This window comes from Carcharhinus amblyrhynchos, chromosome 18 (genome assembly GCF_965287045.1).
Source record: "Carcharhinus amblyrhynchos chromosome 18, sCarAmb.v2.hapA, whole genome shotgun sequence".
NCBI lineage: Eukaryota > Metazoa > Chordata > Chondrichthyes > Carcharhiniformes > Carcharhinidae > Carcharhinus > Carcharhinus amblyrhynchos.
In genome coordinates this window covers 42,008,751-42,034,474 of record NC_137341.1, presented here as the reverse complement: position 1 = coordinate 42,034,474, position 25,724 = coordinate 42,008,751, and the positions used below count along the sequence as shown (strand labels likewise).

Below are 25,724 nucleotides of genomic sequence, written 5' to 3'. Positions count from 1 at the left end.
TTATTATTAATCTGCCCATTTAAACCCCATCACATAGGCTGTGTGCCTCAGTTTTACACCTCCCAGTTCCTCAGCCTGTATTTCAGAGAAACTTACATCCTGCAATCAACTATACTGAATTTTCCACATTTCTGTCAGATTTGTGAAACTATCAAAAAATGTCTGACATAATTGTGGGACTGCTCAAAATGCCACAGTATTCAAGCCATTCTTAGCTAAAGTTTAGTATAGTAGAACTTTGTGGATTCATGGACAGGAGAGTTATTTTGTGAGTTACCTTTAAATTGTCAGTTGGTAGTATAGAACTTGAATATTGCTGAAAAAAGATGCTGTCAAAGCTTTTCATCTTGCACTCATCAGGACAGATGTATGAATGCTAAATTTCAAAGGGAGCAACAATTTGTACAGCATGAGAAAAGATGCTGATTTGTTGGCAAATCAATTCCGATTGATCGAGATATTGCCATGAAGAATGTATCAAGTAACTATTTTCCCCCATGTTTTTGTTTAATTCAGAGAACGTGCAGTGCTTGGACATGTTCCTTCTACTCTCAACCTTTGGCTGTTGGCAATAGGCAGTTTACTGACCATAATCAACTGGCACATGTTTCCAAACCTCACAACATAATGCCTAATGTTAGGTGTGATTCTGCGATTAGACAGCATTTGCGAAATAATCCTGAGCGTCAATTATGGTTTAGTTTTTTAGCTTCCTAAAAAGAATTTATAATTATCAGATGGGCTCGTAATGTGACTTACTTAATGTTTGCTAGAAAGTTATGTCAATACTGAGGGACCTGTCTTTTGCAGACAAAAGTAACATGTCCAAGTATTGCACTGATTTCAAACTAAACAAAAGCATAGAGACAATAGTTCCCTGGAACATTCTCCATGGCACTACCTTGACTAAACAGTCAACTTGCCAATTAACTCACTGTTCCCATGCACGTTAAATTGTTGCTGCCTTTGAAATTTGCCTTGCATTCTTGTCTTAGACTGCAAGACAAAAATCGTGCTCAACATGTCCCTTTCTTCAGCTATCTTGAAATCATCAAGTTTTAACAGCATTTGTCTTTTCTGTTTTTTTTTAGAAAGCTGCAAGTTTTAAAATTCTCGTCCTTGTTTTCAAATTCCTCCATGGCCTTGCTTTCTCATTATCTCTGTACAGTCAGCCCTTAGACTTTGAATGCAATTGGTTTCTGAAAACTGTGCCTTAAGACAAAATGTCACAGTTCAGAAATTATTTTCCCATAAGAACAATGTTATAAATGGGGGATTGAAGCCTGAACCAAGGCTCAGTACTCTATTTTCACCAAAACAACCCAAAATTTTGTACTCAATCAATTATAGAGGAATAATATAGCAATATTAGGAGAGGCAGTGGCCTTGTGGTGTTGCTGAACAAGTAATCCAGAGACCCAGATTTGAATCCTACCATTTGAATTCAGTAAAAATTTGGAATGAATCTAATGATGACTAGGAAACTATTATTGATGGTCATAAAAAGTCACCTGTTCATTAATGCTATTTAGAGAAGGAAATCTGCCAACCTTACCTGGTCTGGCCAGATCCATAGCAATGTGGTTGACCCTTAAATACTCTCTGAAATGCCACTCAGTTCAAAGCCTTTATCAATGGGTAATGAATGCTGAATCAACCATGCCACCTACATCCCATGAATGAACAAAACAATGTAGCAATCATATTGATATATAAAACAAAATCACATAAGCTAAAAATACATATAGAAATATAGTACTGTAGTGTACACTGAGTCAGGGAGTTGGGCAGCGCAGAACATTAATGCACACATATGAATGTTTGAACTTGCTTGCCAGCATGGAATCACGTCAGAGCAAGCATCATAAAGTAGAAACCAATGTTGTAAAGTCAAAACAGTGTATCAATTTATCAACATCTTAAATGTCATTCTTTGTAACTTGAAAGTTGTAAAGTCAAGGATTGACTGTGATCCCTTCCAGTCAAAAGTCAAACTTTATTTATTAGTCACAAGTAAGTCTTACATTAACACTGCAACATAGTTACTGTGACATTCCCTTAGTCATCACATTCCAGCACCAGTTCAGGTCAATGTACCCCATCAGCCCATCTTTTAGACCAGGAGGAAACAGTTGTGCCTGGAGGAAACTCATGCGGACATGCAAATGATGTACAAACTCCACACAGACGGTGATCCAAGCCAGGAATCGAACCCAGGTCCCTGGCGCTATGAAGCAGCAGCGTTAACCATTGTGCCACTACATTGAGATGTCTGCATTTCTCCAACTTAGGCCTCTTGTATCCCCAATTTTAACAGTAATGCTTTCTGTTGCCAAGGCCCAAGCTCTAGAATTTTCCCTATCCCTCTGCTGCTACCTCTGCTCATTTAAAACACTACTTAAAATCTAACTCAAATTTTTGGTCATCTGACCTAACATCTTCATATGTTGCTTGGTGTCATATTTTGTTTTATAAGACTCCTGTACAGTTTGGATGGTTTCCTAGTTAAGGTTGATACAAACACAAGTTGTTGTTGCTGCTGATTTGGGCATTAATGGGTGGATAATATGGAACAAAAATGGCATTAACGTAGTGAATGAGAAAGAAAGAGAAAGGTCTGTTAAATTTTCTGCCATAATCCGACTTGAGGAGCACCACATGAACCTCCCAACCAACAATTCTAACATCAGGAAATCTGACGGAAAATGAAATCAATAGGACAATGGAATTTTTGGCTAGTTTGGTAATGGTGTCGTCTACTCAGGCTGTTGGGTGGATCCCACGTTCCACTGATTTTAGTTAGTTAAATCCACACAGACTCTTATTGAGCCTTTTGGCTTTGGGACTATGACTATTCCTGAACATTATTTCGTTGGAATGGTTACTGCTGGGATAGATCTTAGTTTTCCACAGTTCTGGCACTCTGCTCCCCTAGTGGACATTCTTCCCACTTATGCGGATACTTCCCACTGTGCTGAGACCACTTCAAGATGGTGATTTCCCTGTTTTCGCACACTTTGTCTTTGATGGCGTGGTGACACAGTGGTTAGCACTGCTGCCTCACAGTACCTTGGATGAGGGTTTGATTCCTGGCTTGGGTCACTGTGCGAAGTCCGCATGTTCTCCCTGTGTCTGTGTGGGTTTTGTCATCATCACCAGATGATTATCTGTTCTTCAGCGCAGGACCTGTTTGTGATCTTATGTGCAAAATTGTTGCTGCATTTTGTTCGTTAAAATGGTTACAGCACATTACCATGACTTCAAAAAATACTCCACTGACTGTAAAGCACTTTGAAATGTCCATGGTTGTGAAAGGTGCTAAGGCAACAGCAAAATATTGTCAACATTTCAAGTCTGGATGACCCTTCGTCAGAGTCAAAAGGTCTGACGAAGTATCATCCAGACTCGGAACATTGGGTCTATTCTCTCTCCACAGATGCTGTCAGACCTGCTGAGATTTTCCAACGTTTTCTGTTTTTGTTTCAGGTTCCAGCATCCACAGTATTTTAAACACTGTGCATGCTGGAAATCTGAAATAGAGACATATGGAAATACTCAGCTGGTCTGGCAGCATCTGCAGAGGAATCAGAGGTAACATTTTGTGTCATGGCCTTCCATGAGGACTGGGTAAAATTATAAATAGAAACAGAGAGAGCTGGATAAACACACATGTTGCTCGACCTGCTGAATATTGAGGGGCTGTACAGTGAATAGCACTGCTGTCTCGCAGCTCCAGGGACTTCTGGATTGTATTCCGGGCTTTTCATGTTCTCCTCATGAGTGTGTGGGTTTCCTCCAGCTGCTCTGGTTATCCCCCAAATTCCAAAGATGTGCAGGTGAGATGATTGGTCACGCTAAGTTGCCTGTTAGTGTCCAAAGGTGTAGGTTAGTGGGATAAGCCATGGTAAATGTATGGGATTACAGGGATAGGATGGGGGGCGGTGGGGGGGGGAAACTGGATGAAATACTCTATGTCAGGGAGGTGATGCAGATTTGATGGGCCGAATGGCCTCCTGCACTGTACAGATTCTGTGAATACTTCCAGCAATCTCAGTGTAATAAGAACATAAGAATTAGGAGCAGGAGAAGGCCATCTGGCCCCTTGAGCCTGCTCCACCATACAGTAAGATCATGGCTGATCTTTATGTGGAGTCAGCTCTACTTACCTGCCCACTCGCCATAACCCTTAATTCCTTTACTGTTCAAAAATTTATTTATCCTTGCCTTAAAGACATTCAATGAGGTAGCCTCAGCTGCTTCACTGGGTAGGGAATTCCACAGATTCACAACTCTTGAAAAAGTTCCTCCACAACTCAGTCCTAAATCTACTTCCCTTTATTTTGAGGCCACGTCCCCTAGTTCTAGTTTCACCCGCCAGTAGAAACCACTTTCCTGCTTCTATCTTATATGTTTCTGTCAGATTTCCCCCCCATTCTTCTGAATTCCAATGAGTATACTCAGTCTCTCCTCATAAGCCAACCCTCTCAACTGCAGAATCAACCTAGTGAATCGCCTGTGCACCCCCTCCAGTGCCAGTGCTGTACCCAAACAGGCACCAGAGTGTGGCAACTGGGGGATTTTCACAGTAGGAGCTTCACTGCAGTGTTAATGCAAGCCTATTTGTCACACTAATAAATCAATTTAAAGCATTCTCTCTTGGTCCTTGTCTGATTCCTGATCATTTGTAGAACATGATGTGGAGATGCCAGCATTGGACAGGAATAAGCACAATAAGAAATCTGAGAACACCAGGTTAAAGTCCAACAGGTTTATTTGGTAGCAAAAGCCACTAGCTTTCAGAGCGCTCGCTGATCCTTCGTCAGGTGAGTGGGAGTTCTATTGACAAACAGGGCATATATAGATATAAACTCAATTTACAGAATGATGTTTGGAATGTAGTCACACTACCTGTAACCGCCTGGACTTACAAAATCTCACTAACTGTCCTGTTCTGGAGTCAATACACATCTCTTTAATCTGTGTTTAATACTCTCTCCACTCACCTTTAAGACTTGATTAGCTGTAAAGATTTGCATTCCAATCATTATTCATGTAAGTTGAGTGTGTGTCTTTATATGCTCTGTTCCTCTTTTTGGTCAAACAAAAGAGACAAACTCAAATTAAATTAGGACAAAGTGAAAGGGGCAGCCCCCCAAAACGAAGGGGAACAGCCCAAACAAAAACAAAAATACAAAGGAAACTTAGGACACATCAAATCAAAATGTGATTGTCAGGGTCTATAACACACCCAAATCCCTGCAGTGCCCAACGGGCACAGAAATGCCCTGTTTGTGAACAGAAGTCCCGCTCACCTGACGAAGAGGCAGTCCGAAAGCTAATGGCTTTTGCTACCAAATAAACCTGTTGAGACTTTAACCTGGTATTGTGAAACTCCTTACTGCATTTGCAGAACCCCAGGCCGGGTTTTAGCAGTAGCAGAGCGGGAGGGGCGGAGCATCAGGGTGAGTTGCAAATCCCGGACTGGATTACGTATTGCGTCATGGCGTTGACACACCGGGCCAGTCAGCGGCTCCGCGTGGGATGGGACAGAGTGTGATTGACGGCGGCTGCAGCCATTCATCGCGCAGGGCTGAGCCGGTGGCTGCGTGTGATTGGTTGGCCATGGGTGGTTAGCCCTGCCCGTGAGCCGGGAGGGCGGCCTGGAGCGGGGGGCGACTAGTCTGGTGGGCGGTGGCCGTGAAGGAATCGTTAATGGCGGTGTGAAGGGAGATGTAGCTTTAAGATGAAGAAAAGCCAGCTCGTTTGGAAAGGTATTTATGATTTTATAAGCGTTGTTTAATGAAAATAAAGAAAGAAAGGTGCTTCGTGTGGGCTAGCCGCGGCGCTTGTCTGTCTTCTCTTTCATAAGAACATAAGAAATAGGAGCAGGAGTAGGCCATCTAGCCCTTCGAGCCTGCCCCGCCATTCAATAAGATCATGGCTGATCTGTTGTGGCTCAGTTCCACTTTCCTGCCCTCTCCCCATAACCCTTAATCCCCTCTCTTATCAAGAACCCATCAACCCGCTTCTTAAAAATATTTAGCGAGGCAGCCTCCACCACTTCAACGGGCAGAGAATTCCAGAGATTCACCACCCTTTGAGTGAAGAAGTTCCTCCTCAACTCCGTTCTAAACCGCCCCCCCCCCCTTTATCTTGAGGCTGTGCCCCCTAGTCCTAGTGTCTTTTTTGAGCGGGAAGAGTCTCTCCACCTCTATCCTATCCATCCCATTCATCATCTTATACGTCTCAATGAGATCTCCCCTCATTCTTCTAAACTCTAACGAGTACAAGCCTAGTTTATTCAGCCTCTCCTCATAGCTCAATCCCCTCAACTCCGGTATCAGCCTAGTAAACCTCCTCTGCACTCCCTCCAAGGCCAAAATATCCTTGCGCAGGTGCGGCGCCCAAAACTGCACACAGTACTCCAGCTATGGCCTCACCAATGCCCTATACAGCTGCAGCAAGACCTCCCTACTTTTATATTCAATCCCCCTCGCTATGAAGGCCAGCATCCCATTCGCCTTCCTGACCTTTCACAATTCGCTGCTCCATTTTCTTTAGGATGTTCAAGCAGAAATTATCCACAGGCCTGACGCACGCTTTATAACCGTGAGTTTAAAACGGTACCAGGGCTATAATCTGCAAACAACAGCATCCTTTAGTATTCCATTGTGGAACTACATTCTTTGAGTTTGAAGTTTATTTTATTAGTGTCACAAGTAGGCTTACATTAATACTACAATGAAGCTACTGTGAAAATCCCCTAGTCGCCTGTTCGGGTACACTGAGCGAGAATTTAGCATAGCCGATGCTATATCCTAACCATGTTGTTCGGACTGTGGGGGGAAATTAGAACACCTGGAAGAAACCCATGCAGACATGGGAGGATGTGCAAACTCCACACAGACACTGACCCAAGCCAAGAATTGTACCTGGGTCCCTGGTGCTTTGGGGCAGCAATGCTAACCACTGTACTGCCAGCCAGTGGGAGGAGGAGAGTGGGATATTGATTACCTTCCATCACGTTTGAGAGGGGAGGGAATGGTGGTGACTGCTTGCACCTCCAGTTGCTTTCTTGAAAATAAATTGTTTTTTGAACCAATTGGCTGGCATTGGTGCTGAAGTCTGAGCTCTGTTTGGGACTGTTTACTTTGATGTACAATCATTTGTGTATTTTATTTACTGAGTTTCTTTATCCCACAGAAAATAAGCCTATGGGATGAATTGAATGATAATGTCATGTGATGGTGTCTTAAGTTAAAATTGCTTCTAAAATAAAAGTTCATGGGGGATTGTTTAACAAGGATTAGACTGCTCTCTTTTTAGAAAAGAGTATGGAAGCAAAAACTTATTTGTTTATGTTGAGCCATATTCTTAAATATCTCAGATATTCTTTGCAATTTTTAACTTTTGCTATGTCATGGTTATTGTAATGTAGGCAATGTGGTTGACTCTTAAATGGTTGAGTAAACTGCTCAGTTCAAGCAAATTGCTACAGAGTAAAGAGATGAAATTAGATGACTGGGCATCCACCTAGGCACTGGAAATGACAACTGCACACCCCAGCCTGTTGACGCTGCAAAGTCCACCTTGTGTCAAAGAGCTTACGCCTAAATTTGGAGAGCTTTCCCACAGACTAATTGAGCGATGGCCTGGCATATTCATACTCATGGAAACATCCCAGGCACCACCACTCCTGGGAATGTCCTCTCCAGTTGCAGGCTGACCCACTAAAGCTAGTGGCATAACGATAAGCAATTGAGAGGGCACTGGCTTGTGAGGCCTCAACGTTAACTTTGGACCCCATGAAGTCTTGAGTCTCATGGCGTCAGCATCCCTGGCACTGGTACCATAGTTCATGAAACAGTACTCCTGTATGCTGAAGGATTCAGAATGTACTCTGGGTAGGGACTTCAACATCCCATCATCAGATTGGCTTGAAAGCACTGAATTGGTAGAGTCCTGATGGATGTAGCTGCTAGACTGGGTCTGTGACAATTTGGTGAGGGAATCAACAAGATGGGAAAACCTGCTCTGCCCTGTCCTTGCCAATCTACCTTCTGCTGGTGCATAGTCCTTATGGAGACCAGGCTTCACATTGAGGATTCCCTCCAGCCTGTTGCTCGGCACTACCACTGTTAGTTGGGATAAAGTTCAAACAGATCTAACACCAAACTTGCCTAAAAACGAGATGTCAACTTGGTGAAGCAACAGCACAGGACTACTTGCATGCCAGACAGCAGAATTTTAGAAGAGGTGGTTAAGAAGGCATATGGGATACTTGTCTTTATTAACTGAGGCACTGATTATAACAGCAAGGAGGTTATGATGGAGCTCTATAAAATGTTGGTTAGGCCCCATGTGGAGTACTGTGGTCATCACACTAGAAAGGAAGTGATTGAAGCAGAGAAAGTGCAGAGGAGATACATCAGGATGTTGTCTGGGCTACAGTGTTTCAGCTGTCAAGTGACTGGATAGGCTGGAGTTGTTTTCCTTGGAGCAGAGAAGGCTGAGGGGGGACCTGATTGAGGTGTATAAAACTGAGGGGCATAGACTGGCTAGGGAAGAACTGTTCCCCTTAGAGGGATCAAATCAGAGAGGGCATAGATTTAAGTTAAGGGGCAGGAGGTTTATATGAGATGAGGAAAAACTTTTTCACTGAGTGGTAGGAATCTAGAACGCTCTGCCTGAGAGGGTGAGAGAGACATGACCCCTCCCAACATTTGAGAAGTATCCAGATGAGCAGTCAAAATGCTATAGCATACAAGGCTATGGGCTAACTGCTAGAAAATGGCATCAGAATAGATATATGCTTGATGGATGAAGTAAACACGATGGGCTGAAAGGCCTCTTTCCATACTTTAAAATTCTGACTCTAACACTGAAGAAGCTTGACACTAATTCTTATTAAATTTCTATAAACTTTTATTTCTCTACATTTTAAATAGTCCCAAGCAGTCATTTTACTGAAATTTATTCAAGTTGGGAGTTCAGGATTCAGATGGGAATTCTGAAGAGCAAGCAGTCTGTTACATTGGCACCTGATCCACTGCCATGAGCATTGCCTTATTCCACCACTGACCACTGTGGCAGCAGTGTGCACCATCTACAAGATGTATTGCAGCCAAAGCTCCTTCAACAGCCTCTACTACCTAAAACAGATAAGGGCAATAGATGCTTAGGAACACTTCCACTTGGAAACTCCTCTCAAGCCATGTACGATCCTGACTTGGAACTATATCACCATTCCTTCATTGTCAAAATCCTGAACCACACTCCCTAACAACACTGGATGTACCTACACCATACAGACTGCAGAGTTTCAAGAAGATGCCCTCTCTCCATTTTGGGTACATAAGAACATGGGTGCATGAGTTAGTATGGAGGTGATGTGCGGTGCGAGAGATGAAGTATAGGGTCTCATTGGGGACAATGTCCCAGAGAATTGAGACAGGACTTTTAAGCAGCTGATGTCGCTCTTGTAGCTGCTTCAAACTGCTTCTGAGGATGGTGGATGCAACTCACTTCCACATCTACAGCCTGGAGCAAATTTTTGGGTATTTTCCACTGGGGTGGGTCTGCTGAGTAGGGAAATTTCCTGGCTCAGGCTACCTGCCTCTGAAGTGAAGATCCCTCCCAAAATTCTAAAATCATTCCTGAGAATTACAGATTAGCTTGAGTTCAGTGGTCTCCTTCATTGAGACCTTCCTTCTAGCATTGTTATCACTGGGTTGGAAAGTTGAGATTGAGTCCACAATTAGTATTTACACTTTTAATGTAATCCTATATTCCACTGTTATAGAATTGTAATATTGCTGTTTTTAAAAAGATGTTGAAACTGTGGTCACGCCTGCCTATTTTGATTCAGGTTGATGTATGATGCTATTCAAGGAAGAACAGGAGATTTCTCCGGTACCCTGGCCAACATTCCTCTGCAAGCATTATCACCAAAAAAAACTGATCAGCTATTTGGCAACCTGATTGTTGTTTGTGGAATGTTGCTGGTTCAGGATGATTATGTTTGCCTAGGTAAGTTGCAGCAATTCATTGCATGTGTGTTGATATTTCAGTGCATGAAGACATATATAAAAGGAAATTAACTACTAGCAGATTTCCGGTTGAAGTGCTCACAGTAAGTGACGTGTTGTCCAAAAATGAGTAAGCACAAGGTGTTACTCTGCCACCAGCTGGTTCTTGGAATGTGTTACGCTGGCAAGATTAATACATAAATGCTGTTGGTTTCACAACTGTGCATGCCCAGAGGCCACTAAGACTGTCTGGAATTGTGCAGAAAAACTGGGTAGAACTTAGCAAGATGGGAGCAGAGGGTATGGTCCCTGGAAGAGTAGGGAGCTTTAATTCAGTAGGGCAGCATGGTGGTGCAGGCTTTGAGGGCCGAAGGGCCTGTTCCTGTGCTGCAATTTTCTTTGTTCTTTGTAACCAGAGGAATATACTTTTGTTATTGGATAGGTGGTCTATGTAAGAAAAACTGATGCACATCATGGACATGTGCACTATATCTTTGTGTTGGTGACTGCAGTTTGAATGCAGCCAGCATGGCTTAACCTGATAGTAACCATAAATAGACAATGAGTTGGAGGCCATGAAGATGTTGGTTATGGGAAATTTAGTAGGACCCTATTCCGTCATTAGGCAGAGATGAAAGTTTGTCTTTGCGTTCTTGATAACGGTTAAAAACAAAATGCATTATCTTTATATTCTAACTTTGTCATCCAAATCTCTGGTGGCTGTGCCCTGCTGTCAATTACTACTCCTGTCTTTCTTGTGCTTGCTGATTGACCTTCTCTTCTGAGTAGGCAAAATCTTGATTTTTGAAAATTCTCACCATTTCTTTCTTTGTGGTCTTGCCCCACCCTATCACTAATGTCCTCCAACTGTACAATGCCCACTGATGATCTCTGCGTTCAGTCAGTTGGGGGCCTCTAGTACCTCCCTGATTTTGATCACTTTTGCTGGCTGTCCCTTCATTTGTCAAGGTCCTAAAGTTAAGAATTCCCTCACTCCACATCTACTTTTCTTTCCCCCTCTTAAAGTGCTTCTTGAAGCCTACTTGTTTGATTGAGCTTTTCGTCATCTCTCTTAATATCTCCTCGTGTTATTTGGCATCCGGATTTGTTTGTAAACAGTTCTGTACAGCACCTTGACACGTTTTGTTACTTTAAGTACATTCTATACATGCAATTTGTTGAAGCGAATGAAACTGTTTGCTCTAGTTGACAATGCAAACACGCTTCTTAATTACAGTTTCTCGTGAGTACGATAAAAAGAAAATCAAGCGTGCAAAGCTTCAGTTGTGATCAAATGGAGGGTGATGTGGGATTCCGCAACAGGCAAAAATACAAGGAACAGTGGGAGGAGCTGGACCACAGTACATTACCACAGCCATCTTGTCAACTCTCCGCTAATGAATTCTCCTGCCACTGCTGCTATGAAATTTTAGTAAACCCAACTACTTTAAACTGTGGACACAGTTTCTGCCGACATTGCTTGGCACTTTGGTGGGATGCTTCCAGGAAAACAGAGTGCCCAGAATGCAGAGAAAAATGGGAGGGATTTCCTAAAGTTAACATTGTCTTAAGGTATGGAATTTTGAAAGCACCTTGTCCTGTGAATAAAATATCTTTCAGAAGCTAAGAGCATAATGAGATGAATTTGTATTGAATGCAACATACAGTTAAAAATTAATTTTGTAAGTATCAATAAGTTTGCCTTTTAGGAATGTGGAATTGACAATTTTCAGAGTTTTTAATGACTACTGTATTCTTAATAGATGCATTATTTTTCCCTGTACTAACTTTTGCTTGCAGGTTTAGTATTATTCAACATGGTTCACTTTTGTCAGCATGTCTAAAGACACCTTAATTTCAGCTAACTCAACGATGGCACCAGTTGTTGTACGACCCTCCCAATTTATGTCCTGTCTATAGGTGACTTCACTAACCAATTTTTTGAAGCCAGAAAAACAGCTGAAACTGCATTGCTATGTCACTGTCATTGTACGTATTATGTGCGTGTGGTTGCTATGGGCAATGACCAGCAGTTACCATTGATCAGTGATAGATAAAACATTTTAGTCTCATTGTTCTGTGGACAGACTATGTTAAAAGCACAATGAATAGGAATTACTGCAGAGATGTTCAGCTGATCGTTAGGCATCGCTGTCTGTATTGCATAGTTTTCAATTTTATAGTCCACTTTTAACCCTGAAAACAGTCTTGAAGGGCCTTTATTGTAGTTGTAAAAATTTCAATTGAAAATGGTTGTCTTTCTTACCATCTCAACAATTCTCCAATCAATGAAAAATAACCCATCCAAATGTTGACTATAACAGCATTAGTCATTGCACCTACTTTTACATACTGCATGAGCACTAAGAAAGTAGTTTTTATGTGGGGAATGGAATTGATAAAACTGTAACTCCCCCTCCTACTTTGTGATCATTGAGAGAACCCATGTACATTAGAAGCTTTGCAAATGTTGATTGAGCAGATTTTATTTGAAAACAGCTTTGATTTTTGTTGGCATGACCATTTATGTGCTCAAAGTCCCCGTACAAAAGCTGTGCTCATCCCAAACTTGGATGTGATTACTTGTTGGCTTAGCTCCTTCATCTTGCTTCAAGAATCAGTATGCAGAATGCATTGCTGTTATTTCTCCCTCGCTTGGAAATTTGAAGCAAGTAAAACATTTGCAATTGGGACGTCAGAATTCTTGGTCTTGTGATGTGAGACTCCTCATTACAATGCTGCTCTGCTTAATTTGATTTCACGTCAGTCTTCCCTTCACCCCTCTCAATCTTTCAAGCTGGCTAGTATAACCCAACAACCCTGAGGCTTTCAGCCTCCTTTTTTCCCTCCCTGCTTCATTTTGAAAAGGAGGTTGTGAAGGAATGTAGCACGGAGCCTTTAATTTTGGAACTCAAACTTTTTGTCATGACCCAAAACTTTTCTCTCAGCCTGTTTGCTTTGTCTTTGTTCTCAATTACAATGTAAGCAGCTTGAACATTCTGAATAGTTTAATTTTCTACTAGGGCTAACTGTTTTAATTTGTCTTCCTTTTGAGAGCAAAATGATAAAGGATTAATCCAGGCATTTAAATGTTGAACAATTTGGCTATTTGCAGTTTGGACTTTTGCAGCATTACCAGGATTTATTTTCTTCAATTTTCTTTCACTTATCTCTTGATGGCACTGACTGCTACAGGGGGAAATTTGCATGGGCACTGGCAGTCCTCTGATCTTGGTCCAGTTAACCATTACTAATGTTTTGAGCCTGAGTAGAACTTTAACAGGTACTTGGACTTTCAAGATTACAACAGCTGAGCATTAAGGCAACAACAAAACATCACTTTCCAGTCAAGGGGATTGGGGGAGCAGACAGTGGATGAGGGATAGCGATTAGGAGCCAATTGCTGCAGTCTTGACTTGAGCTTTGAAGAACTGAACTTTGTATGGTTTAATATCATATGAGGTGATGCAGTTACTCACTGAGCCATTGAGAGGATGATCAAGCTATTTCAATCAAAATGGCCTTTAGAGATGCTATTTATGATCTTATTCTCCACTTCATAACAAATCACCTACAAGAAAATGTAGATAATCTACAGGACTTGCCTATTAAATACCAGTTAATTTGTCTCTTTTATCCTTTGTGATGACCTAAACTATGGCACCTATCCTTCAGCTATAGCTTGTTTTTCTAGTATAAAACAGTCAAATGTTTGCATGTCTTTTGAGTCATGTACATTTGCCTTGTTTTGTGTCCCTACCCTCACCAGGGACGCTGTTGAGAAGCTGTTCCCTGATGATGTCATACGACGACAGGAGGAGACACGGAACAACATAAAAATCTTCAATAGCGTTTTGGCTTTCCAGAAATACGGTAATGAACAATCAAGGGCTTTCAACAACTCGGGACATTGGCGAAGAGGAGGTGGTTTTTTCTCAGGAGTACTAACCTCTTTAACTTGTGTAGCAGTAAGTATCCACTTAAAATCCTATGCAAGTAATGTGCATTCTCGTATTGTTAGGCACCTGTTGAGCAATTAAATAATCTTTGATTTGCACTTGGAAAATTTAATAAATGACATTTTCCGAACTCTTGATGTAATTATTTAAAATTACTACAGCATACACAGCTTTATAAATGTATTTCAAATGAAAGATAGAAAAATTAATAACCCTGCTTGCACTACTTAGTCCTTCACTAAGTAAACAAACTGATTTCAATCATGGAGAAAAACTGTTCAAGTTGCATGATTTTGTGTTATAATTTTATCACTTCATTATTCTATTCTTTTATCTGATTTAACTGTTGTATCAAGTTTGTTATAAAGCTAATTGGAATGGAAATTTAATGCAGTTACAGTGTGCTGCATTTATTTAATGCAGTCATACACCAAACTTGCGGTGAAATGAGAAGGTGAAACAGTTGAGAAATTTCCTGCCCATTTAGCATTGCTATTACAACTACCCCATTAGCAAGAGAGAGAATCTTCTTTAGAGGTTTGCATTTTTTCATTAAGATGAGACCATCTGACCCAGTTTGCTGCCGGATCAGTTGTGTTTCTGAGCCCTAACACTTGATGTAAAAAAAAGACCTGAGCATCATTGAATTGGTCTCCTTTGCGTCATTTTTGTACCTCGACAAAAGCTGTTTGTTAAAAGAACTTGTGCTTCTCCAGTTTCTTTGCTAACGTGTTGACTTTAGTGAAGGCTGTATGTTCGATGAATGGTCATCGACCTGAATTGTTCTTCTATACTCTTTGTGGATCCTGTTCGCTGACCTGCCAAGGCATTTGTTTTTATTTCAGATTGCCAGTATCCTTTCTGTTTGCTTTTGTAATGAGTTACTTCATTCCTTTTGATAAGGCAGTAATCATTGGAAAAATTGAAAAGGGGATTTGTGTTTGCAGCTTGGGTTTGGCCTTCGTGGTATTTACTCCTAAACCTTCTGAATATGGTTTCTTTTGACTACATGCTGATTAGGATATATATCCAAATTGTATATATTTTGGTTAATTCATACTTGACGACAAAGTTTATCTGTTATTGCTGATACTGCTTAAGTACTTGATGTAATTACTTAAAATTACAGCAGCATACAAAGCTTTATAAATGTACTTCAGATAAAAGATTAATACCCTGATTGCACTACTTAGTCCTTCACTAAGAAAACAAACTAATTTCAATTGTGGAGGAAAACTGTTCGAGTTGCGTGGTTTTGCATTATAATTTTATCACCATCGTTCTAATCTTTTATCTGATTTAACTGTTTTATCAAGTTTGGCATAAAGCTAATCGGAATGGAAATTTAATGCAATTACAATATATGAAGCAATATATGCTTAGCCCTTAATTTTACCAGAAGTTCAAGTGAATGAGGGGAGGGAAATCGAAGGCTGGTTAGTGTTCAAGTGAAAACTATCAGCCTTGCAGCAGATAACGTGGTTGTTTCCCTTGATTTTACTAGACTATATTACCTTAAATTTAATGTTGCCTATTTCCTGCATTCTCCAGCTTTGGAGAGTATTGCAAAACATTGAATTTAAAAAGATACTGTACAATACATTCAAAGTTATGAATAGTTAAAATGCAGGACATAAAAATGTGATGCTAATTAAATTGCTATTAGAGGATACTGACATTGAGTTTCTTTGTCTTGGTTATTTCTTGTGCTAGGTGGTGTTTCTTGTTTATCTCTGGAGCAGAGAAACTGAACAAGATCTTCTCGTACACAAACCTGTCACTAAATGGACTGCAAAGGAAGTGACTCTCTGGTTAGAACAGTTGGGTCAGTGGGCTACAGTTTACAAGGACAGGTTTTTAGAGGAGGAAGTCAATGGAAGGTAAGGCTTACTTTTTAAATTCAACTATACAAGGTCACCACCTGTAATTGTGGACTTTGGCAGTTCTCCCAATAGTAACATTGAAAGGAATTTCAGGAGAATACTTCTGTGTATATTTCTATAACCATAGTAATTTGGAATCATTCTCATTGCACTTTGACTTGAGACAGATACATCTCATCAGATCCAAATAGTAAACCGTTGATTTGGCTGTTCATCTCCTTTTCTTTTGTGTAAAAGGGATTGTGTGGGAAAATAGCTTCAGTAGGGAAGCAATTATAGCTATGCATCAGTTTCATTTGACAAAACTATTAGTCAAAAGCCCCTTGTGCCAAAGCCTTCCCTATCAAAGTCTGGGCTGTTTGGAAGTAAATGGTTTTCAGATTGCTTTTCAGTAGAAAGCAATTGTTCTATTCAGTTTTGGACCTAAACAGAATTGTTTGGTTGAAGGGATCTAAAATAAATAGGATCTGAGTTTTAAGATTTGATTTTCATAAATTCGTAGAATCTTTACAGTGCAAAAGGAGGCCAAATTGACCCATGCACCGACAATAATCCTGCCCAGGCCCTATCCCTGTTTAAACAAAAAACCCAAGCATTTACCCAGCTAACCTCACTGACACTGACACTAAGGGCAATTCAGCATGCCAATCTACCTAACCTGCACATCTTTGGACTGTGGGGGGGAAACTGGAGCATCTGGAGGAAACCCATGCAGACAAGGTGAGAACTTGCAATCTCCACACAGTGACCAAAGGCTGGAATTGAACCTGGATTCCTGGCACTGTGAGGCAGCAGTGCTAAACACTGTGCCACCCTTTTTATTCTGCATAAAGACAGCTGACATAACCTCTTAACACAAGGTTAAACTATTGCACTATAGTGGATAATAGCATATTGAGACAAATTTGACAGACGATTGAATAAGTTGCATTAAAGTGAAATATCTAGTCTAGGTTGTTCATTCAAAAACTTAGTTCTCCCATTAAATGTATTTTTAGGCTATTATTGACTCTAGGCGAGGAAGAGTTTTCAAAGCCTCCTTTCAACATTGAAAGAGAGCTTCATAGAAAAGCCATACTAATGGAATTGGACAATGTAAAAGCACTTGGAGTGAAACCCCCTCAGAATCTCTGGGAATATAAGGTAACTGTTTTTGAAATGAAGCAGTCTGGTGAGTGTCTTTTCTAAAAGTGTAGTGAATGATCATTTTTGTTTTTGCATGATCCTTGATGAGGGATATAGGGCCGGGTTTTATGGCCCCTGCCGGGCATGTTTTTGTGGAGTTGGGTTGCAGTAGAGAGAGCATAAAATACAGATGGTGGCAATCAGCAACTGATTGAAGGTGTCACTAACAGTGGTATCAAGGGGCACTCACTTAACAATAACCTGCTCGTTGGTGCTCAGTTTGGGTTCCACCAAGTTCATTTAGTTTCTGGCCTCGTTATAGCCTTGGTTTGATACGTAAGAACATAAGATATAGGAGCAGGAATAGGCCATCTGGCCCTTCGAGCCTGCCCTGCCATTCAATAAGATCATGGCTGATCTGAAGTGGATCAGTTCCACTTTCCTGCTTTCTCCCCATAACCCCCTGTCCATCAAAAACGTATCTACCCGTGATCAGGAACAAAAAGGCTGAAGTCTCGATGTAATGTGAGCACTGCTGCTGTTGACATCAAGACAGCATTTGACTTGAGTGTGGCATCAAGGAAACTGGGCACAACTGGAGTCAATGGGAATCGGGAGGAAAAAACCTTTTACTGGTTGGAGTCGCACCTAGCACAGAAGAAGATGGTTGTGATTGTCGGAGGTCAATCATCTCAGTTCCAGTACCTTACCGCAGATGTTCCTCGGTGGTGCTCTAGATCCAACCACCTTGAGCTGCACCTCCCACTCCAAGATGATACCTCTCCCTTTTTTTAATGCTCTGCCTGGTCTCTTTGCCCTGCACCCTCAGCAGCCCAATCTCTCCCTGCCCAAACAGACCTGACTTGTCTTGCTCAGGTGCCCTTCTCTTGCTCATGGAGATGATTGTGGTTCCAGCATTGCCACTACTCAGTTCCAATGTTGCTGGGACTTCTAGAGCTGCAGGCTGATTTGGTTGGCTGACACCTTTCATGGGTGGGAATTAATCTTGCTGAGGGGCAGAAGTTCTACACTCACTATTGCTGCCAGCAGTCTTTGACATGGTCCAGCTGCTGTCTGACATTTCTTCCTTGGGACAAATGATAGTGCTCTCCCCCCACTGCCCCTTAATTTCAGCCCATATATTTGTTAATCTGAAGTTTTGAGTGCTAGTGAGACAGCGTTGTGCCATAGGAGTGCAATTTGATGATATCAATCTGAGATATATAATATTATCTCTTTTAATTGATTCCTAATGTGTTAACATTTAAGATGCAATATATTCTGACTGGCTAATTTGTTCTTGCTTGTTACCTTCTGTGTGTTTGTAATTGTTTAAAATTAACTAAATTCAGTGGGTATTTTTTCTTTGCTTGCTGTCGAATACAAATACTTATTTTTTCAGGCAATGCATGTAGGCAAGTCACTGTTTCTGCTGTATGCACTGAAGACCTCCCCACGGTTGACCATGCTGTATCTCTACCTGTTTGATTACTCAGAACTATTTCTGCCACTTATTCACACCATTTCTCCTGAGAAAACGGAGATGACTGAGGATGCAGATATTTTTCGCAAGTACTGGGTAAGTAGTACAAACATTCTGATTTCCTCTTTAAAATGAAGCAATCAGTTTAAGGAAAAAGTCGATTTTGTATTGGTGAATATGCTGGATTCTTAATTGTTTTCAATTTTTTACTTTGAAGTATTGGAATACTTATCAACCAGTAAACATGAAAGTTAATTCCTTTGGTTATAGGCTGTACCTTGTACACTTGCTTTCCTTTCACCTCTGTGCATGTCGTCATGCTTGCATTTGTGCTGAGGTCAGGCTCAATTTATTCCAAGGTTGCTTTGGAATTACTCCTCATCACACTTATGAGTAGAACCCACCAGTTACCCTATCCCAAGCTACAGTGTCATTTGTCAACTCTCAAGCTTTTAAATTTCATTCGTGTACCTGCTATATTATGGTTTTCATTGAATGTTTTGGGCGTTTTTTTCATAATTGATTTTTGGGTATGATTTCACAGGTCTCGGCAATTCTGATACTTGACCGAATTGTCTGCCTAGTGTGAACTAAAGTATGAAAATTATTCAACAGTGGGAACCCAATTCTGTCCGCATTTAGTTTCCCATGTGTACTACTTTCTCATTCTCACTGATCTACCTTGGCTGACTATCCCTCTGTGTCATTCTCTATAGCTGCCACTGTTACCTCATCCCATTCTTTGCAAGTATTCTCAATATCCCCTCTTGAATGTCCCAGTCTTCTGATCCACCTTGGTCACACCACCAATTTCCTTCCTAAATTTCTCAACCTCTCCTTCCAATTTTAAAAGAAATGATTCCTTTTTGGTCACTCCCTCCTAATCATAAATATTCTCTTCCTGGCTCAGGACCTTATTTCTCGTTCTTATTGGACCAAATCTTCAGTGTGAAAAACATAATGTCAATGTAAATATTTTTAAAGTTACAGGACAGTAATCTAGAAATTAATCCAGGCCATTTCCTCCTTTTCTAGGCCAAGAGTTACAAATGGAAATTATAAGGTTTCTAAGTGAGAATTTAGTGGGATATCAGTTTTATAGGCCAGTGGTGTGTGATGAATTGATCTATTTGGGTGCTGACATCCATTAATGCTGACTTGTTTTTGGTCTTCAGAGAACTTGAGGTACCATATAAAGTTTTTATGTTAGGATCTAAGGAAAGATGCCAGCCTAGGCCTCCCTCACTCTGCTAATTCTTTTAGCAGATCTGGCAATCAGAGTAGAAAACAATTCTCTGCTTTCTGGTGGTTGGTTAGCAGAAACTATTTGTTCATGTGCAAAGGAAGGAAATGTGGTTTCTGCCAAACATTTGCACACCCTGAGTACAGGACTCATGAGCTAACTACTAGATCATATATTTAAAGGTTTGAGATGAGAGGACCAAAGTAAAATTTTTAATGAAGCCTCTACATCTATGTTTAATGCACAACCCTATACAATATCACCGTGGAAGAGAACTTGTGCAGTTATTTTTAAAAGGGTGGGATACCAGGCATCACCTTTTTCCTGCTGCAGTGGTTAGCTGAGACTGTCTTGTATCACATCTTGGCAAATGGCTAAATTCATGCTGGCAAGTGTACGTAAATAATCCCAGCACCAGCAATACACCCTGCATCAAGGAGATCTCTAATGCAAGGGGAAATCCCAAACCACTGGAGATTCATTGTGGAAATCGGGTTACAGCAGTTGTGAAAATTAAAGTTCCATAATTGTCAAAACAAAACCATTGTCAGGATTTTGAAAGCCTAGTGTTACTGACAGGGGGGGGAATTAATTTGAAAAGCCCTGAGATCCTTTCCCTCACTACACATCTGTAAACAAAGGTGCTTTTTGATTTTAGTCCTTTAAGTGGTGGCATATTTTCCTTAAATTTGGTGTGATCCAATCCTCTGTGAATAACTTGCACAGTGAACTTGAGATGAGGAAATAAGGGGGTTGGTTTATTTTGCGCGTTCAGGAATCATGGGAAAGGGATTTCACACACTTTTGCATTTGTATAATAAAAGACAGATATGGGAAAGAAAGAAAGGGCAAGACTGTGATATGAAGTTGCAGTTTTGAGTAGTGTCCAGAATGAAAACTCCACTGGTCTATTCGTTTAGAGGGTGATATAGGCTTACTGTTGCAGGCTGGTCTGTCTTTCCAGAAGTGAGGGTCATCCCTAAAAAGAAAAGGCTGATTGAACAGAAAACTGCCTTGAACGCACAAGTTGCGATAATCTAGTAGTTCACAGTGTAGATGAGGACCAAGCAATTTACCTGGATAGAACTTTCTCTGCTATCTGAGAGATGATAACTGTAGACTGAGGCTGCTACCTGGAGTCCAGTTTCTCTTCAAACAGTGACTGATAAGGTCCCACAGCTTATTAATTAAAGGAACTTGGACTACTCCAATCTTGGTCGTGTGATAGGGTGGTTTCGGGTTGACTAACGAGGTGCCTGGTTGAAACCCATTATGTTTGGGCCTTTACATCCCATTGGAGGTTAGGGATCATAAACAGTTTCCTTTGTCCATAGTGGCTGGGGCAGACAACTCATCTACTGATCCGTTGTGTTGTTTTGGCAGTAATGTTTGTGATGCATGGAGTATTATGTTCCAAGGCATTTGAGGTGTTTGCATTTGTTCACTTTCCACTGTTTAGAAACTTCTTGAAGCCAACATGTGACCAGCTACATCCATTTTTATCAGTCCAGCAATTTTCAATTTTGAAAAGCAGAAAAATAATAATTGTATAAGTTTATTTTTATTCCTGCCTCCTGTTGGGGCACTAGACTTATTTATGTTTGGAGTAACATAAATCTTTCTGGAGGGATTGACTTGTGTTGCTCTCTTCGTACATATGACTTTCTAGGTGGCAATGTGTGCTACGATGAGGATGGTAAGAGGCTACAACAGGGTGACTTGGACAGCTGGCTGAGTGTGCACATATTTGGCAAATGCAATATAATGTGGGTAAATGTGAAATTAACCACTTTGGTAAAAACAGGAAGAAAGATTATTATCTGAAAGATGATAGCTTAAGAAAAGGGGAAGTGCAACATGACCTGGGTGTTGTGGTACAATAGCTTCTGAAGACTGGCATGCAGGAACCTTCCACACACCTGATGAAGGAACACCGTTTTCGAAAGCTTGTGGGATTACTATGAAATAAGCTGGTTGGATTTGAACCTGGTGTTGTGAGACTTCTTACTGTGTTTATCCCAGTCCAATGCTGGCATCTCTACGTCATTGCTGCAGTTATACATGGCCTTGGTGAGGCCACACCTTAGGAATTGTGTGCAGTTTTGGTCTCCTGCTCTGAGGAAGGACATTCTTGCTATTGCGGGAGTCCAGTGAAAGTTCACCAGATTGATTCCCAGAATGGCAGGACTGACATGGAGAGACTGAATCAACTGGGCTTGTACTCACTGGAATTTAAAAGAATGAGAGGGGATCTCAGAAACACAAAATCCTGATGGGACTGGACAGGCTAGATGTGGGGAGAATGTTCCCAATGTTGAGCACGTACAGAACTAGGAGTCAGTCTAAGAATAAGTGTGAACCTTTCAGGGCTGAAATGAGAAAGGACTTCCTCACTTAGTGTTGTGAACCTGTGGAATTTTCTACCACAGGCCAGTTTGTTAGATATGTTCAAGAGGGAGCTGGACATGGCTGCTAGTGACTAAAGGGATCAAGGGGTATGGAGAGAAAGCAGGAGTGGGATACTGAAAGTACATGATCATATTGAATGATGCTGCAGGCTCAAATGGCCTACCCCATCTATTTTTTATGTTTCTTAGTTCTGCATTTGGGTTTTCAATTGTGATTTGCTCCGTATTTGAAGAAACATTAAATTGGATAACCAGGATTAAGTCAAGTGTGTTTTAAGGAACATGCGATCCCTGATGCCAGTGATGCACAAAAATGTAAAGCAGACTGGGGCTCCATTGACTTGTGCATCTATAAAAGTGGATCTCATTAATCCACTACCCCAGAATCAGGTCTGAAATGCCATTTGACCATCTGAAATCTCATGCATTTTACAAGAACTTATACTTGTAGCTTTAACGTAGTAAGACATCCAAATTTTGACATTTAAGTAGCTATTAGACCAAGTAACCGTTTATTGTCACTTGTTTGCAAATATAAGTGGCTTGACATTATTTACTGAACCAGTCTTGTGAAATATAGTGTGAAATTTCACTTGTAACAAAACTTTTATTTTTCCTGAAAATGTAATTATTTTGCCAATCTTTGTTTTTAAAGTCTGATGATGTCAGCTTGAAGCAGTGGGCTGAGTTCCTTGTGAAATACACCCTGATTCCATATCAGTTAATTGCTGAATTTGCTTGGGACTGGTTGGACACACACTACTGGACATCACGTTTTATAATTGTGAATGCGATGCTTCTATCAGTTTTGGAAGGCTTTGCCTTCTGGAGACTCTGGTCAAGAGGAGGACTCAGGTATGTGAGTTGAAGCTGCTTCTACTATGTTAATGACAGTGACTCTCCTGAAAATTAAGTACTTAAAAACTGAATGCTGCCTTGGAATCTAGCAATTATAATGCCATCTACCTTTTGGTTCTCTCTCCCCAAATATCAAAACATAATGTCTTAAGCTGGGAACAGGAAAGGAAGTACAGAGAGACAACAGGAGGTGAACAGTGGTTCTGTAAATAATTTTAAGGGTTGTGATGTTTGATATTAAATTAGAATTATATTTTAAAATAAACCACTAGTTTTATACAAATTCCACATTCGTACATTTTATGCAAGTTCCACATAGATTGCATTTGTAATGCTTTAATGAATATTTGTGCTGACTTAAATTATTTGAGTTTATTTCCCAATAGCTTTATTACACTGATTTAACTCATACAAAATACTTATAACCGTGGGTGTTCTGCTTTCACAAATTTATCACAGCAAAGTCATGAATGACATTTTATGACTGTTACATCATCCATTCTTGCTCTCCTTAATTCTCCAGCATTTGATACAGTTGACCAAATCATCATCCTCCTTTGCCTAGCTCTGTGACTACCTTTTATGCTTTCATTCCTACCAATCCAATTGTACCAGTGCATTCCTGTCAATGGCTTGTCCTCCTTCTCTTGCACATCTATTTCCTGATCCAGGGATTTATCCATGGTCCCATCTTCTTCATCTAAAACATCATCAATGTCATCTTTGTCACAGGGCTAGCTTTTGCTTTGTGCACACTGATGAATTCTGTTCACCCTTTGACCACCTGTGCTGTAAGGCTGATTGTTTGTTTGATTTCAAATCTCAAATGACCACAACTACTACTACAAAAGTCATCACTTTCAGTCCTGACCGCAAACTCTTCACCCCTGTGAACTAAATCCGTTCTCCTGAGATTCTCAGACCATTCACAACTTTGTCATCATGTTCGACATTTGAGCTGAACTTAAGAACATAAGAAATAGGAGCAGGAGTAGGCCATCTAGCCCTTCGAGCCTGCCCCGCCATTCAATAAGATCATGGCTGATCTAATAAGATCATGGCTGATAAGATCTTCATATCCCACATTCTATCCATCAAGTTTACAATTTAATTTAAACCTAAATTAGTAGTAAGATTTTTATTATCCATGCTTGTGCAAATAATTGCAATATTCTCTTCCAGGACTATTCCTCAGAAAATGTGGAGTCATTTTTGGAAGGTGTCGAGCCAAGGAATCCTTGTTGCCATTTTGTGGCCAATAATTCCTCAATTTGTTTGTGACTGTTTATTTTACTGGGCTTTGTACTTCAATCCAATCATAAATATTGACTTGGTAGTCAAGGAAGTCCGGCGTTTGGAAACTGAAATGCCATGAATACTTATGATTAAAATGGAGCAGTCACATTGTGTGCCCAAGAACAACATATTAGAAAAGAACTATTAATGATGTACATATTTGTAAATACTACTTCACAGTTTCTAGGTATACTGTATTTGCAAACATATACTGAAGTAAATGTTCAGAAATGACTGTATAATTCAAAATTTAAAGAACTGAAATCTTATGTATACCCCTGTCCGATTGTGGTGAAGTTAATATACTATGACTGTGAACTGATTACCGTTCTGGAAAAGGTATTCTTTGGCACTAATTACTGTAACTAACATATTCCTTGTTTGAAGCAACCAGTTTCTTGCATTTAACTTCTACATTTCTGCTTTATTTAAACATTTTTTCCCCCCTCAAACTTCATTTGGTAAAGAAATTGCTTTTTCATCTGGGAAAGTTGTATAATAATATTTGCAGCTCTGCAAACTACGTGTGCCAAGTCACCTTTTAGGTTTCCTTGTATGGCGAGAGCTGCAGTACATCATGTATCATAAATGTAAATTGTGGACAGAAGGCAAAGTTTCAACACCTGTATTTAACACTGGTCTTCATAAATAATTTATTTAGCTGATTTGAATTTTTGAAGTTGAATATGAAACCTGTGAATTTTTGTAATCAATTTGCTGAATAAACTCTATTTTTGCATTTCTTTTATTGTTAATCATACTGGAATAGCACATTGTTAAAGCGATATAGCTGGTTGAATGTAAATGGTGATCTGCAATCTTGTCTCCTACCATTTGATGAAATTGTCAGTTTCTGAAAAGTCATTAAATTGAGTTTTTTTAAAAAAAATGACTAAGTTTGCCTTTTTAAGGGTAATTTTAAATAATACTCAATGGTTTATATCAATCTCCAAGAAAATGAAAATATATGGTTGGTATGTTGACATCAGGAGATCTTACAAGAACAAGGAGTTTGCTTTTGTGTTCAATATTTTCTGTTTATTTTCTTTCTCTAAACTTGGGGCGGTACGGTGGCAGAGTGGTTAACACTTCTGCCTCTGTGCCATGGACCTGGGTTCAATCCTAGCCTCAAATGACTGCCTGTGTGGGGTTTGCACATTCTCCCTGTGTCTGCGTGGGTTTCCTCCCACAGTCCAAAAGGAGTGCTGATTTGGTGCATTGGCCATTCTAAATTCTCCCTCAGTGTACCCAGACACTGGAGTGTGGCAACTAGGGGATTTTCACAGTAACCTCACTGCAGTGTTTAATGTAAATCTGCTTGTGACTAATAAATTAACTTTAGGGAAATGTGGTTCATTCACCAAGGATTAAGATAAGTAGTTAGTTGTGTTGCTTCTGTGAAACCATCTTAAAATTTCCATTAAAAATAATATTCATTCTC

At 40.4% G+C, this 25,724-nt stretch overlaps 1 protein-coding gene across 1 annotated transcript; it reads left to right on the top strand.

The window, feature by feature from the left end:
- The first annotated feature begins 5,688 nt into the window (after positions 1-5,688).
- LOC145355069 (bifunctional apoptosis regulator-like) lies at positions 5,689-25,166 on the top strand. The gene is made up of 9 exons (XM_080206894.1): positions 5,689-5,771; positions 9,869-10,029; positions 11,266-11,600; positions 13,798-13,996; positions 15,701-15,867; positions 16,869-17,013; positions 18,398-18,574; positions 22,785-22,984; positions 24,170-25,166. Exons 3-9 carry the CDS (start codon positions 11,323-11,325, stop codon positions 24,360-24,362), a joined length of 1,359 nt encoding a protein of 452 aa, XP_080063020.1. The 5' UTR covers positions 5,689-5,771; positions 9,869-10,029; positions 11,266-11,322; the 3' UTR covers positions 24,363-25,166.
- The last annotated feature ends 558 nt before the right edge of the window (positions 25,167-25,724 follow it).

Coding starts and splice junctions, on each gene's coding strand:
- LOC145355069 (XM_080206894.1), top strand. CDS start 11,323: ATGGAGGGTGATGTGGGATTCCGCAACAGGCAAAAATACAAGGAACAG. Junction 17,014..18,397: donor AGAATCTCTGGGAATATAAG/GTAACTGTTTTT, acceptor TTATTTTTTCAG/GCAATGCATGTAGGCAAGTC. Junction 18,575..22,784: donor ATATTTTTCGCAAGTACTGG/GTAAGTAGTACA, acceptor TTGTTTTTAAAG/TCTGATGATGTCAGCTTGAA.